Source organism: Misgurnus anguillicaudatus, chromosome 24 (assembly GCF_027580225.2).
Source record: "Misgurnus anguillicaudatus chromosome 24, ASM2758022v2, whole genome shotgun sequence".
Lineage (NCBI taxonomy): Eukaryota > Metazoa > Chordata > Actinopteri > Cypriniformes > Cobitidae > Misgurnus > Misgurnus anguillicaudatus.
Window position 1 is genome coordinate 16,764,008 of NC_073360.2, and position 15,648 is coordinate 16,779,655.

Below are 15,648 nucleotides of genomic sequence, written 5' to 3' on the forward strand. Positions count from 1 at the left end.
TTTTGCAACGAAACTCTTCATATATTTGTACCAAATGCATGTATAGCTGTACCTAAGTGGTACAAATTGGAACATTTTTAAAGGGTACTGTCTCAATGATGACACATATTATAATTTTTTTCTGAGAGTGTACAGAATTATAAATGTATAAATTATAAAATTATTTTAATTAAAATGTTATTACAATAAAAGTGTAACTGATTATTTTTTCTGCTGTGGGATTGCGTTAAGTAAAGAAAGAGTTACCTGCCAGATGACAAAATAATAAACAGTGTTAATAAACAAAGTGTTTCTTAACCAGGAGTAACCGCACTACAGGATGTCAACAAACTTCCAACAGGGACTCAGAATAATGTTATTATTTAAATAAAGCAACAAAATGAGCCAAAACAACTAAGAATTGTGATATTAGTATGGTTGTTTTTTACACAAATGTACATCTAGTTATGCCAGCCTCTAGAATATTTTAATGGGTAGCCTATTGAGTTGGGGGGGCCTTCAAATTTTTGTGGACAATGAAGTCAAAAAGGTTGAGATCCACTGGTTCTTAATGCCTAAAGAATGGTGGCCTCATTGGTTAGAAGCTATTGATGGGTTTCTTTCAAGCTATACTCAGTGGGGAGCGGCTTATAATGGAACAATAGTGTTAAGGAGTCTCACGGTTCATTTAAAAGTTTTAAAAAGTGGTTCATGGATTCGTGTGAGGTACATCAGGGTGGTCATACCTTTAACTTTCTAGAAAAATTATAACATATTTGTGCATTATTAAGACTTATTTGAAATGAATGTCATAATTTGATGTAATATAATATAACATCTATTTATAAAATAACTTTAATTTAATATTTTGTACATATATTTTTTTTAAATAACAATTTATTATTAATTTAGCACAACAAATCACACAAATGACAATTTTACAATTCCAAAACATTTATAATAGTCAAAATTGTGTAGATGAGACAAAATGAATACTTTGACAAACAATTATGCATATTCATAAAATTGCTTTTGCAAAATGAAAAGAAACTTTATAAAGTTTCACACAGAAAAATATACCCCAAAATTTTGAAATGCATATATCCCGGATAGCAAATAAATTCAGATTTTGTTTTTAACTTTAAACTTACATCTGTAGTTTTTAACCTCCAAATGTCAGATCTTCTGTACAGCTGCCGTATTCCCTGCACAAACAAACACCGACGTCAATTGTTTATCTTATTTATCAACTCACTTATCAACTGACATGATTATACACTATATGAGTCATGTCTTGGGTGAACACACTGTTCCAGTCTTGTTGAATGTGATCATGATGATTGAGGTTGTACAGAAATTAGTTCATATAACATCCACCAGCTGATGTTGATATGATTGAAGGTTATAACTTCAGGCACACTAGACAGTTGTTTTCCAAATCCTGTGTGATGTCATTGTAATATCTTAACAATGCACCTTTGCAGCACATTTTGTACTGCGGTTGCAGCTAATTAGTGTAAAAAGTGTGTCACATAACATTGTGCAAGAATAGAGCATGTATTGTAAAGACAATTAAATCTAGGTGAAATAATAGCAGTATGGATTCCTTATTCTGTCTGGTGTAATTTTTTTATTTTGTTGACCAATAACCTCCTGCCTCTCTTGTTCATGTATTGCTCTTGGATGCTGTAACTGGGGCAATTTGTCTTCCTGTCAATTGTTCTTGGAAGTAACACATATAGTGCATGACACCTGCTGTAAAATGTATCATGAATAGATGATGTATAAAACATCGCAGCTACGTTGTCCTTGCCCACAGCAAATAAAAGCAGTCACATCTGATGTAACTAATGGTGTGGAGAAGCCTCTGCTCTATCACATTGCCTCTGTTAGAATGGTCCTGATGTCTGTTTTCTGCTGCTGGCCTGCATGGCATACATGATGTATATTCTTACTTCCTAAATAACAGACAAAATTATTAAGTTAAACTCCAGAAAATGTTGTGCTATTTTCAACTTAGCGTTGAATCAAAATGGGTCAAACCCAAACTGTTGGGTTGTAATTTAACATATGTGGGGTTGTTTCAAGACAAAATGCTGGTTGTTTTATAATATAAACATTTTCTGGGCTAATTATTTAACTTTTTGACTTAAAGCTGGGTTGAAAATAACCCAGCATTTTTTAGAGTTTAATATTTCCATGCTGTATTCAAAACCATCTCTATACTCAACCTCTCATGAAGTCAAGGTCAACAAATGCAGTAAAAGAAAACACATTAGGGGGATTCTCGCGAAATTAGACTTATGAGGTGTCATGAAACATTTTAATAAAAAAAGTAAATGCAAAGTAAGAGTATCAAAATAAGAAGCTTACAAACATCTCTTCAAGTACTATTTTGCACATGATTTCACATGACATCATATAAACCAATGTTGTTGTTTTTTCCACATTTAAGGGGAACATTTTCATTACCGCAACGTGTCCATGACTGGATTTGGGTTCTTTGAAAAGGAAATATTTATAATTAAAAAAATCTAAAAAATAAAAAGCTTCAGTGCTTATTATACTATAAACATTTACAGTAAAGAAACATGTGGTATTTGGTGATCACTGGTAAATGGAAAGACAATAATAAGGAATATAAATGTGTCCAAGATTAATTTTCTCATCCTCCGCAACAATTTTCAATCATTGTTTAAGCCCTCAAGGAACTAAAAAAAAAATAAAAAATAGTTGGAAGGGACATAATTGACTGTGACACTCAAGATGGCTACCAGGTAAGCAGTTCTTATTTTTTTCTCTCCAGATAAAAATTGAAATTTTGTTTGTCATAGTACCTAGACAACGTTTTAGTTCTCATTACCGAAACATGAGTTTGCAAATGCATATATTTAATGTAATATCATGTTGCGGTAATGATAATTTTTGATAATGATAATCTAAAAAATGTAAATAATTCAAATTACAGCAAAATACGTTTTTCATGCATACTTTAAATATGCATGTGACCTCCACAAATCTGAAAACAGTGAGAATTTAATGTAACACTTTGTGTGAACACAAATATGAAACATTAAATATGAAAACGATAATATAGCTAATCAGATTGAAACGTCCCTTTAAATACTTATTTATACTAAATCATCGTCGCCCTCTGCTGTTGTAAAAAGCAGATCTGTTGACTTTTGTTAACTAGCCCTCTAAACGTGAAAGAAGTGAATGTGGTCTAACGCACATACATATATAATATTTTACTGCCACCTTGTGGAGATATAAAAATCTCTCCATAAATAGTCAAACCCTGGGCATTTTAAAGTTTTTGATGGAAGGGACACCCACATATGATGAACCTTTAGCGAGGGACCCATTTCCTAAAATATATCTCCACGTTTATTTTATAAAGAAACATTTAAACTGTGTTATATACATAGCAATGACTAGCCTACTAGTGAATAGTAATTGTGATATTATAAAGACAAGAAGTTGTTAACCAACTAAATGCTATATATTCACAATTTTTGCTTTGTCTTTTTTCTCTTGAAATTTTCTGGGGACCGCTTGGAGCCTGTGGGACCCCAGTTTGAAACCCCCTGATCAAACACATTAGTAGCTAAATTACAACGTCATTTATTAAAATATTTATATAAATGCAAATTAGTAATTAGTTAAATACCCAGTGCTTTCATTCAAACCTTTTTTTAAACAGGCTTACAATTATTTAAAGTTATATTCCCATTTCAGGAATCTGGAAAATAGTGATGAGCTCAAGTTTGAACCGACAAATATTCAAGTCCCTAATATTTTTTAGCTTTTTCATGTGAATAACTTTTACGATCTTTGAGAGGGACATAATAATTTAAAACTATAGCCATATCCACCAATGCACCTACTCAATTGACAAACAGTTGCTTTTTGGGAGGGGTTGTGCGCTGTTTCGATTGGACAAAGACGACCCAGCGTTTTTTCACGAGCACAGTGGGAGGAGAGAGCGCAGCAGCGCATGATATCAAAAATAAACCTCGCATTTCCCACACAGTATAAATACCAGCGACACAATCCACACACACTGCTGTGGACTTACAGCTCCGCTTTTAGTCTTAATTTAGTGATAGGAATAAATAAAACATTGTTTATTTTTAGTTATTAATGGCATGAGTTTGATAATATTATGATATCTCATATGTTATCTTAATATAGGGTGTCGCAGATGAAGAACAGTGCTTTTAAATAAATGTACATTTATTGACAGACCGTTAATTCGATTGGCAACATATTCAGTTGTAGCATTAAATACATAAAATGCGGATGTGTTGGGTTATCGCTTTCTTAAATGCTTACCTCTTCACTGAAGCATTAAATCACTCATTCGTGACTGAAGACGTTATACCTGTCCGGTTAACGGGACGGAGCGGCGGACGCGTGGCGAGGCGAAGTGAAGAGCAGCCGAGCTTTAGACTCGAGGCTTTCGGCAGGAATTTCACTCTGAATTTAACACCGGACAGCACGTTCATATCGCCTGAACTGAAAGTCTATCGCCTAAATGCCAAAGTACACGAGTCTTCCTTCAGCAACTTGACAGATCTATACAACTCCTTAAACCAAACTGAAGACTCGGGGAGCGATTTAACCGATTGTTTTTACTCCGGGGCTGTTAACTCCGATGAGGACTCTGTTGTCTCTGTCAGCCTGTGTCATGGAATTTTGGGATCTTTTATAACTGATGGTCGTGAATATCTAATCGAACCGAAAGGTCTCGGCTCAGGAAAATACGGAAAATTGACGGAACAGTTGCATGTTATCAAAAGAAGACTGTTTACAAAGTCCCTGCAGTTCCCTGAACAGGTGTCAGATAGCAAAGATGGTGAAGAAGATTTGATGGATGATAAAGATGTGATACAGATGGGATCCAGGTCCAGACGCTTTGTTTCTGCGCCCAGGTTTATCGAGACGTTGGTGGTCGCTGACGCTTCTCTGACGCATTTCTACGGAGATGAGATCAAGGTAAGATGTCACAGGTAGATTTACGCTTAAAAAGCACGTTTTATGAGCCATAAAATAACCATTTTTGGTTCCCTAATAGAAGTCAGTCAAAGGTTCTTAAAAGCTTCTAAAATACATTTTCTTTAATTAAAGGTTCTGTGGATGTTTCTTTATGGAAGGTTCTTTATGGAACCATGCAACCCGACAAAGAACCTTATAGCATCCTTTATTTTTTTGAGAGTGTGTGAAAAAAGGTTTTTAAAGTCTGCATATGATAAAAATGCAGCAATAAGGTAAAACAACTTGGTTTTGCAAGTCAATTCAATGTACTATTTTAAGTTTTGACTTGTAGTTGTCATAACTTATATAAACAAGTTGAATTTTCTTAACTTAATTAATCAATTTGACATCAATTTTTTACGGTGTAGGTGCCTCCCATACTGAAAAAATGCTGAAAATGATTGAAAAGGTTCTTTGCAGCAATGCAATAAAATAAATGTTTTGGTTCCCCAAAGAACCTTTCAATCAAACTTTCTTAAAAGAACCACTTCTTTATTGTCTGTAGAACCATTTTCCACTTCAAGAACCTGTTGTGCAACAGAAATTTTCCGTTTTGTATATTAAAGGTTCTTTATGGAACCATACAGCTTGAACAGAACCTTTTATTTATAACGGTATTTATTTATACTTACTGTACATGTTTGCTAGGATATTTCTTGGTTTGCTGCACCAATACACATTATACAGTTTATTAAATCTTTTAAAAAAGTCCATTCAATTGTGAAAAAAACCCTCATTGATATCACAGTCAAATGGAAACCCAAATACTGACAGTGATTGTCCTAAAATGGAAACCTGAATGGAACATTCTGTGTTTGTGAGCTGTGTGAGAGCTATTTCATTCACCTCAAGAGACATGTCCAAAAATAAAGCACAGACTACAGATATGAGTACAGTAATAAGTCACAGTTCATAGGAACAGCATTGATCTTCACGTTCGCATATGGTACAACACCCCCTGAAATTCTCCTTCATCGAGTCATCGAAAACAAATTATCGGAAAGTCAGGAGTGTGAATAAATTCACTGTCCGGGTCGGGATCGTGAGGCAGATAGCGATCCAGATGTCGGTACTGGGATCCAAATCTCCAGATTTGCAGTAATGGAAACACAATTCCTTATTAAGGAATGTACGTCATAGTTGACCACCAGTGGCTGGCGTTCCGGCGTCAACGCTGTCCAACAAACAAACCACAAAAATCTGCAGAATAAAATAAATCATGTCTTTGGTTGTATTGTCTGTAATCGCACATGTACCCTCTGTTGACCAGATGTATATCCAGCTTGGAGGTGTAATATCATATGTGTGAATGGATATATTAGAAATACAGATAAACCCTCACCTCTTCTTTCGTTTTCTTATTACGGACAATAAAATGTAGAGTAAAAGAAACTACATTCCAACTGAGCTGTCCTGCCAAGCTATTACGCTTTTACACTTAACATTCTTATGCAATGTTGGCAAACACTGATCTACCCATGCTTTTCTTTTTTTAGCACTACCTTCTGACTTTAATGTCACTGGCTGCCCAGATTTACAAGCATCCCAGCATTAAGAACTCCATCAACATAGTGCTTGTGAAGATGCTGATCGTAGAGGACGAGGATATCGGACCATCCGTCTCAAGCAACGGAGGCGTTGCGCTGCGCAACTTCTGCGCCTGGCAACAGCTCTTCAACCCACCTAGCCACAGGCATCCAGAGCACTACGACACTGCCATACTTTTTACTAGAGAGGTGAGCAAGGATATACTAGAAGGGGGTGTTATGTATTTCAGGGTCGCGTTGCTTTGGAAGCCCAAAATAGTAAAGCAATATACACTTATTGCTTCTATTTTAATATAACATGAAACACAATATCATGAGATTCCAGACATTGCTACATCTCTAAAAATGCAACAGGCGTTATGTGTCTGTAGTTTGAACCCAAACTCTCAAAAAGCTACATGTGGGGTCATTTGTAGAGCAGACATTAGGTCATTTTGAAGGAGAAAATACAAGCCAGCAGATCCTCTGAAAGGTTCACATATGTCAGACTGGCTCTTTGGATCTGCAAGAGCCAGATGTGTCTTGAATCTTGTGTTTTGTGGTCTGTCTTTTGCTTTGGAAACATTGGATGGAAAAGACTCAAGGCATGTTTTTGAGATACGTTTTAGACATAGGTCTTTCGTCTGACGAAACTATTTGCCTCGTTTTACAGCGGAAACTTAAAGTAACGTTTCTGGAATAACATTGAGAAATCTTTTCTTCAAGGACATCTGTGGACATCAGAGCTGTGACACGTTGGGCGTAGCCGACGTGGGGACCATGTGTGATGGCAGAAGGAGCTGCTCGGTTATTGAGGACAACGGCCTTATGGCTGCTTTCACAACTGCCCATGAGCTAGGTGTGGATATCCTCCGATGAGCTCATCTTTGAGCTGTTAGTTACTGTTAACATTGTTTTCCCCTTTCCAATGTGTCAACGATCAATAGTGTAATTGTCTTCTCTTGAAGGTCATGTCTTGAATATGCCTCACGATGACGCCAAGAACTGCGAGCAGCTTTTTGGACAACTGGGAGACGATCATGTCATGGCTCCTGTGTTCACTGAGCTGAGCAAGACTTCTCCTTGGTCTCCTTGCAGCGCTTTGTACGTCACTGAATTTTTTGACAATGGATATGGTACGCACCTTTGACATTCATTTGCATTTCTCATTTATAATGGCTTCATATTCACATTATAAGTGACTTTGTCGCTGTGTGTCGCTCGTCTCTTTCAATGAGATCGTTAGGGGGTGTTTCTAAATCTGGTTGTCATAAACAAATGAATAACGTCCACTCCAGTAACTGACGAGCGATAGATGACGTGAACTCCACTGCTTCGCTCTCACTGGTAGTCGCTCCAGAAAGTCGCCCATAATTTGCATAAAGTTCCGATTCTGATTCTCAAGATCTTGAATCGATTATCATTATTCGATTCGATCCGATCTTCGAGATTTAGATAAGTGTTTTTGAAAAAAAGCCCGAAATGGTGCCAGATAGGGGTGGGCGGATTGACCAAAAATCTATTTCACGGAATGAGTCATTTTATTTTACGGTAACGGTATATTTCATGGTATACATGTTTTTGGATTAAAAAAATGTGCAGTTATTTGCCACTCACTATAGCTTTTACCTGCTCACCACAGTTTTAAAATATGGACAATTTAAAGTTAATAATGTTAAAGTGCAGATGATAACAACAGATTAAGTCTTGATAGACAGAATCTTGAGTTATTAATTTTATAGACTATTGAAGCTATAGTATGCATTGTATTTTGTATTTATGTATACATTACATTAAAAATAGGCAATATGTAAAATGAACAGGTATAAATATATGCACAAACCTACAGACAGGATAAATACCTGTATATGAGAGACGGATCTCTAGATATAGATATTATAAATATGACAGGTGCTATGATGTGATGAAGTCTGTTTTAAGGTCTTGACGCTCTTTACTTTCTATTAGACCTTAGCATTTGAGTCTCTTTCTAGTCTTTCTGATCAAAGATATTTGCAAATAAGCAAATTAGGCGTCAAACTACATCGCTCCAGCTTGTCTTAGCTTGCTTAAAGTTCAGAAAACTTTACAACTATTAGCATTATGTGCGAGAAGAACTCTTTATTTGGCGACCCGTTGCGCGCGCCTCAACTCAAGAAACCTCTGCCCGTGAGACCCGAGAGAGAGAGATTCGCTGCCAGACCCGCGGTGGATTCACTGGCGCTTATTATAAAAATAACACAAATAACTCGTTCATTTGTTATGAGTGGATTATTTTACATGTAGATCGCAGCTATGAGCATTTCTGGAGTTTTCAAAACAACCACATGCTTAACGTTACTGACCGCCATGTTCGTTGTTTTAATGTCCTTCCACCTCGTGGGCATGCGTGAATTCAATGACGCGGCAAGTTTAAGTTATTAGAGTTACGGATTGATCTTTAGAAATTAACATGAAAATCGATTAAGAATCGGTGAATCGATTTTTTTTTCAACACAGCCCTACCCCTTTCGCCTTCAGAACTGGCTTAAATCTATGTGCAGTTGATGGAGATTTGTGGGATGCACATCCAGGGCATGAAGCTCCCGTTCCACCACATCCCAAAGATGCTCTATTGGGTTGAGATCTGGTGACTGTGGGGGCCATTTTAGTACAGTGAACTCATTATCATATTCAAGAAACCAATTTGAAATGATTCGAGCTTTGTGACGTGGTGCATTATCTGCTGGAAGTAGCCATCAGAGGATGGGTACATGGTGGTCATAAAGAGATGGACATGGTTCGAAACAATGCTCAGGTAGGCCGTGGCATTTAAACGATACCCAAATGGCACTAAGAGGCATAAAGTGTGCCAAGAAAACATCCCCCACACCATTAAACCATTGTATTAATTAGAAATTGAACAGGTATTCATAATAATCCTTTAGGTGAGTGTATACACTTGGTTGCGTTTGTCACCAAAGTGCTTTTAAAATGCATGATTGTAACTGTAAACACCATTAAGCTGGCTGCTAAACTAATGGATTGCACATCTTTATAACGTTTTTATAAACATATGTCGATTTTTTGTTCCTTTCTAAAAAAAACCCATTCCTGTCACTTCATTCCAACCCATAAAAAAGATATATATAGCAAATATTTGTTCTTTCCACCAGGCCATGTCTCTGTAGCATTGGTCTCACATGTTTCCTTATTTAACTCCAGTATCATTTGAAGTGGGCAGTTCCCCACGTGGATTTTTGCTTGTGTTTCTAGTCGCAGCACACTCCCCCAGATGTGCATTCCTGCGAGTCTCGAAATGTCAGCTGCTGGAGCCAAACGTTCCTGCTGTTACACAATCCTTTGATTCGGTGATTTATTGCTCTCTAACTCTTCCTCTGGATAATAACAGGAGACTGCTTGCTGGACACCCCGGAGAAGACGGTGGCCCTGCCCACTGAGCTTCCAGGAGTGAGTTACAGCCTGGACCGTCAGTGCCAGCAGTTATTTGGAGAGGAGTATTCACACTGTCCCAATGCTTCAGCTGGCGAGGTGTGCAGACAGCTTTGGTGCCAGCAGGAAGACCAGTCTGTGTGCACAACCAGGAACGGGAGTCTACCATGGGCAGATGGCACAGGCTGTGGTCCTAACAAGACATGTCTCAATGGGGAATGCATGTCATCTGAAGAAGTCATGAAACCTAGGGTATTTTATAATACTTGATTATGTCACACTTTTCCCCCTTAATCCGTTTGGTTGTATCACTAGAAGTAAATGCGGTAGGTTTTACCAAATGTTGATTTGTTTATGTGATTTGGACTGTGGTTCAGCCAGCTGTGGATGGAGGTTGGGGAGAGTGGGGACCGTGGCAACCATGTTCCAGATCATGTGGAGGTGGAGTGATGTTCTCCTATCGAGAGTGCGACCAACCCCTTCCTCAAAACGGTGGAAAGTACTGTGAGGGCCAGAGAGTGAATTACCAGTCGTGCAACACACAACCCTGTGAGAATAATCGAGGTGGGTTGTTTCCGTCAGTCTCGGTTCGACTGTCATCGGGTCATTTCTCATTGTGTTATTCTTTGTTATTGCAGGGAAAAGTTTCAGAGAGGAACAATGTGAGAAGTACAACAATCCCAATCATTTTGATGTTCACGGAAATGTGAAGCAATGGATACCGAAATACGCAGGAGTATCTCTGAGGGACAGATGTAAACTTTTCTGTCGAGCGAGAGGCAGCAGTGAATTCAGAGTGTTTGAATCTAAAGTACGTCTCAGGTTACTTTTTAAATTAGGGTTGGACAATATCGATTGTTAGTTGTTATCAAGACAATTGTGCTATAGATATAAAATTACAGAACAGTGGCGGCTCGTGACTGCTCATCCGACGTTGCTTGTGTTTTCAAAATATGTGTTTGTTGCGTCATGTGAACCATGTGCATCACGTGCTTTGTCAAAATAAGTGCCTGCTGCACACACGTCAAAACCGTTTATGATAAAAGAGACACTCACATTCACAAAATACACGTAAGACACTCACTTGTGCTATCCTTGTCTATGCTGGTGTTTCCACCGACCAAAGATATTGATCATCCAGCTATATTTAAAATCTATGATGTCATTAAAAATGATTGGTTGATTGTATTGTAGGTGATTGATGGAACCCCATGTGGTCCAGATACCACATCGTTCTGTGTGCAAGGCCAGTGTATTAAAGCCGGTTGTGACCTGGAGATCGACTCTAATAAGAAGCTGGACAAATGTGGTGTATGTGGGGGAAATGGGCAGAGCTGCAGGATGATATCTGGCTCGTTCAACAAAATCATGTAAGGATCTGACATTGGTACGAAAGTTTACTGTTGTGGCCACAGTAACAAAACTGTTTTGTGTTTCTTTAGGCACGGATATAGAGACATTGTGACGATTCCCAGCGGTGCCACTAACATTAACATCAAACAACAGAGTCAAGGTAGCATACCGCATGACGGGCATTACTTGGCCATACGGAGAGAAAATGGTGATTATATCTTAAATGGAAACTTCTCAGTATCCACCCTGGAGCAGTATATTCCGGTTCTTGGTGCTGTGCTGAAATACAGCGGATCGTCCACCACTCTGGAGAGAATACAGAGCTTCAGTCAGCTTCAGGAACCAATCACCATACAGCTGCTTTCCACTGCTGGTGAATCCATCCCACCGAAGGTCAAATACACATTCTACATCCCTAAAACCATGTCTTTCAACAAACCTAAAGACAAGAAGATGTCTGGAAAAAATAGCCATCCTTTTGGTGTACCACAGTGGGTCACGGGAGAGTGGTCCGAATGTTCCAAAACCTGTGGCTCGGGATGGTCCAGGAGAACTGTGGAATGTAAGGACAACGCAGGTTTTTATTTGAACCTCTGCAACAAAGATCTCAGACCCTCTGATATTAGGGCTTGTGCAGACCTGCCGTGTCCTTTATGGCAGATAGGACCTTGGACTTCGTGCTCACAGACTTGTGGCCATGGGGAACGCCATCGTCGGGTTCTCTGCATCGATTACACCGGGAAGACCGTGGAACCAGAGAAATGTGATCCATCTAAATTGCCAGATTCAGTATCTGAAAAGTGCTTTTATCATGAATGTTGATAACATCATTTGAAAGTGAAGACGTTCCTGTGAAATAGGATTATGTAGATTTTGTTGACCGTGCTTCAGGTTGGGGCAGGAAATATTTGGGTTTAGAAGGACAAATGATGAGTGAACCTGGTTGTAAAATGATGAAAGGTCTGATCACTTCTCCATGTTTTCGAGATATATTTATGACCACTACGGAAGTTTTAGCATAAGGCGAATGCACACTGTAAGAGTTTGGCCACGATTTGGTCGTCTGAGACAAAGTCCTAAACATTTCTTAAATCCTACGGCAAAAACGTTAGTCTTGATTGCTAGTTTGATATTGCTGAAATGACCACTGATCAAATCTTTCATCCAATAAAATTCTGTAAGCGTCTAAAGTTTTGAGACAAAGCCCTGCATTGTGGCTTCTTCTACGATGACCTGTTATGTCCTCATTTGGACCTCCTACAGTGACCTGTAAAATTTTAGACAAGTCTTCTTTGCGTGTATCCATTTTTAAGAAGTATTGACTGCTTGAACAGTCTGACATTATAGACATGTACACTGTAAGCCCAGACGAGTTGATTTAACTTAAAAACATAGGGTAATTCGCTGCCCTAAAAACTTTTGTTAAACAAACAAGTAATTTTAAGTGAAATCTACTTATGTTAACAATATGCAAATCTTTATTTCACACATCTTATTTTAAAATAGTTTTATGTTAAGAAACTCAGCGATTTTTGCCTCTCAAAAAAGACGACATATTGCAAAGCAAAACTAACATCAAGTAAAGCAAAGTCTCAATAATGGTGACAGAAATTAAATCTCATGAAGTGAAAAGATGAGCTCTTGACTTCACCACAAAAATAATAAGCAACAATGATAACAAAAAACTACTGAGCCCCTAAGGTGACATTGGAGTAAAAAAAAATCAAAATGTGCTTACGTGAAAAGTTCGCGTGCTCACGTGAAACTTTTGCGTGCTCCTGTGAAACTTTTGCATGCTCACGTGAAACTTTCATGTGCTCACGCAAAACCTTCATGTGCAGAATTTTTTTAAAAGTTTAGTTTCGCGTGTGCACGTGCATGCGAAAGTTTCACGTGCGCACGCGATACTTTCATGTGCGCTCGCGAAACTACATGCGACAGTTCCACGTGTGCACGCAAAACTAAACTTTATTTAATTTTTGCTCCATGTCCCCTTAAGCCACCTTTCCACTGCACACGACATACGGAAACGACGGTCGGAGTTCTCCCCCTAGTGGCAGTCGTAATGAAGTTTCAGTTTAATCGTATATGGGAGGGAAGCTCATTCCAGCGCAAGAGGCTTAATTCTAATATATTTACCATGGTGGAATAAATTAATGAATGCAAATGAATACAACAATAAACAGCTATGCATATATGACAAAGATTGCCAATATTTTTTGGAGAGAACATATGAAGACAAGATTAAAATAATAACATACACAAATTAAATTAATAATGTATTACTTATCAGTAATCAAAAGTTTTTTTGAGGATTCAAGTGTTACTAATAAAGTTAAAAAAAGGATTAATCATTTTCGCCTCACACACAGTTTATGATTGGAATACAATGAAATACATCACTTCCGGTCGGCATATCGCATGCGGTTTAGTCGCACAAGTTCAATTTTTTTAACGGATCCAACACTCAAAACGGATCCGATATTTACGCATCCACAGATGGTCGGCACTTCACGCAGCCCCTTTGCGACTCTCCATAGGAAATGAATGACTTCCGGTTTAACGGTCGTCGTTTGTCGTGTGCAGTGGAAAGGCGGCTTTAGGGGCTCCGTAAAAAACAACTGCAGTAGTTTAAAAAAGACAACAAACAGCAAAACAACATTCATATAAAAGTAGCAGTTAATTTATGCATACTGCAATGCATGATGGGTAAAACTTTCAAATCCAGACTTAAATAAGCTAAAATAAATTGATTTAACTTAAAGTTTCTTGTTGAATGAGAGAAATCATGCAATACGGGCATTAAACTTAAACACTTGAGTAATGGAGGAAATTTTTCAGGGTGTAGGTTAAGTGTACGTATTTATTTGGATTAAAACAAAAGTTAATGAGGGTTAATACATATGAAATATTTTTACTTTTATGTGTATTACAAATTCAGATTTGTGAGTTTTCAAAGGAAATAAAAATGTAATACATGTAAATATTGATCAAATAATGCAAAATGGAATTAATTGAATCTGGAATGCCATCATTTTTTTTTACTTTTAAACTGGCTGTATTTGTAGTCACCTGATATTCAATTATTTTTTTAAACATTATGTGTTAAAATATAGTTTAGGATATAGCATAGGGTTTATGTCCATTCAATGAATTGTGTTAACTATAGAGTAGCAAATTGTAAATTGCTCAGTAAATTAAAACAAGGACTTTCTCTGCAATTCTGAGACCTTACCGGTTCATTCTGCTCTTTGTCCTTTGTTTTCCTGTAGTTGAGGTCTGCTGAGGTTTTGAAAGTGCTGTGTAGTGAACATGTAATGAAGCTGAAGCAGTGCAGCATGACACCAAAATAGATTTCACAAATAGGTTGGAGTCACCACAGTCACAGATTATTTATATAAAATGCTCCTGTAACTTTCAGGTTACTGTATGTAAATGTTAATATGTTATTGATCATTCCAGTTTTTGTACATTTAATATATATCTATCATATTATGACAAAACATGTTATACCTTCAGTGAAGGACTGTGGTGTTATTTCATTGTAAAGCTATTTATTTTTGTAAAGTTTCATTGTCAAGAATGAATACAAATTATGCAATATTTTCAACATGGCTTGTTTTTGTTATCAATGAGGAGTTTAAAAATAAAATTGTTTAATATAACATGCAAAATCATCTTTTTGAGAAAATGCATCTTTTTAATCAATTATTTAATATAAGCAGATATGTAACACATACTTAAACAGAGTTTGCATTTACATTAAACTAGAAAAGCGCTTAGTTTTGCAAGTCAATTCAACCTACTATTTTACATTTTGACCTGTGATAAGTTGACATAACTTAAGTTGAAATCGTAAATTTGTTACGTTAAAGTAACATAATACATGTTGATTTGACAGAAATGCTGCATTTTTTACAGTGAACTTTAAAAATTATATCATATATCAACAATGGTACTTAACACATTAAGTTAAACGATTTCAACTTGTTTTTCTAAGTTATGTCAACACATCACAAGTCAAAACTTTAAAATAGTAGGTTGAATTGACTTGCATAGTTAAGTTGTTTAACTTATAATGCTGTAGTATTTTTTACCATGAAGAACATCAGTTTTAAGATGACAGTTTGGAGACTGTCTGGGGGCTTTAACACATTAAGGCATGTTTTTTTTTTGTAAAGCTGCTTTGAAACACTGTGGATTGTCAAAAGCACCATATGAATTAAACTTAAAGGAATATTCCATTTTCTTAAAAGAAAAATCCAGATAATTTACTCACCACCATGTCATCCAAAATGTTGATGTCTTTCTTTGTTCA

At 37.1% G+C, this 15,648-nt stretch overlaps 1 protein-coding gene across 1 annotated transcript; it reads left to right on the plus strand.

Annotated features, from left to right (window-relative positions):
• The first annotated feature begins 3,919 nt into the window (after positions 1-3,919).
• Positions 3,920-15,009, plus strand: LOC129437872 (A disintegrin and metalloproteinase with thrombospondin motifs 8). The gene is made up of 9 exons (XM_055196227.2): positions 3,920-4,980; positions 6,516-6,755; positions 7,272-7,404; positions 7,514-7,681; positions 9,937-10,229; positions 10,355-10,541; positions 10,616-10,788; positions 11,172-11,347; positions 11,420-15,009. The coding sequence occupies exons 1-9, from the start codon at positions 4,279-4,281 to the stop codon at positions 12,150-12,152; spliced, it is 2,805 nt and encodes a 934-aa protein (XP_055052202.2). The 5' UTR covers positions 3,920-4,278; the 3' UTR covers positions 12,153-15,009.
• Positions 15,010-15,648: the final 639 nt, after the last annotated feature.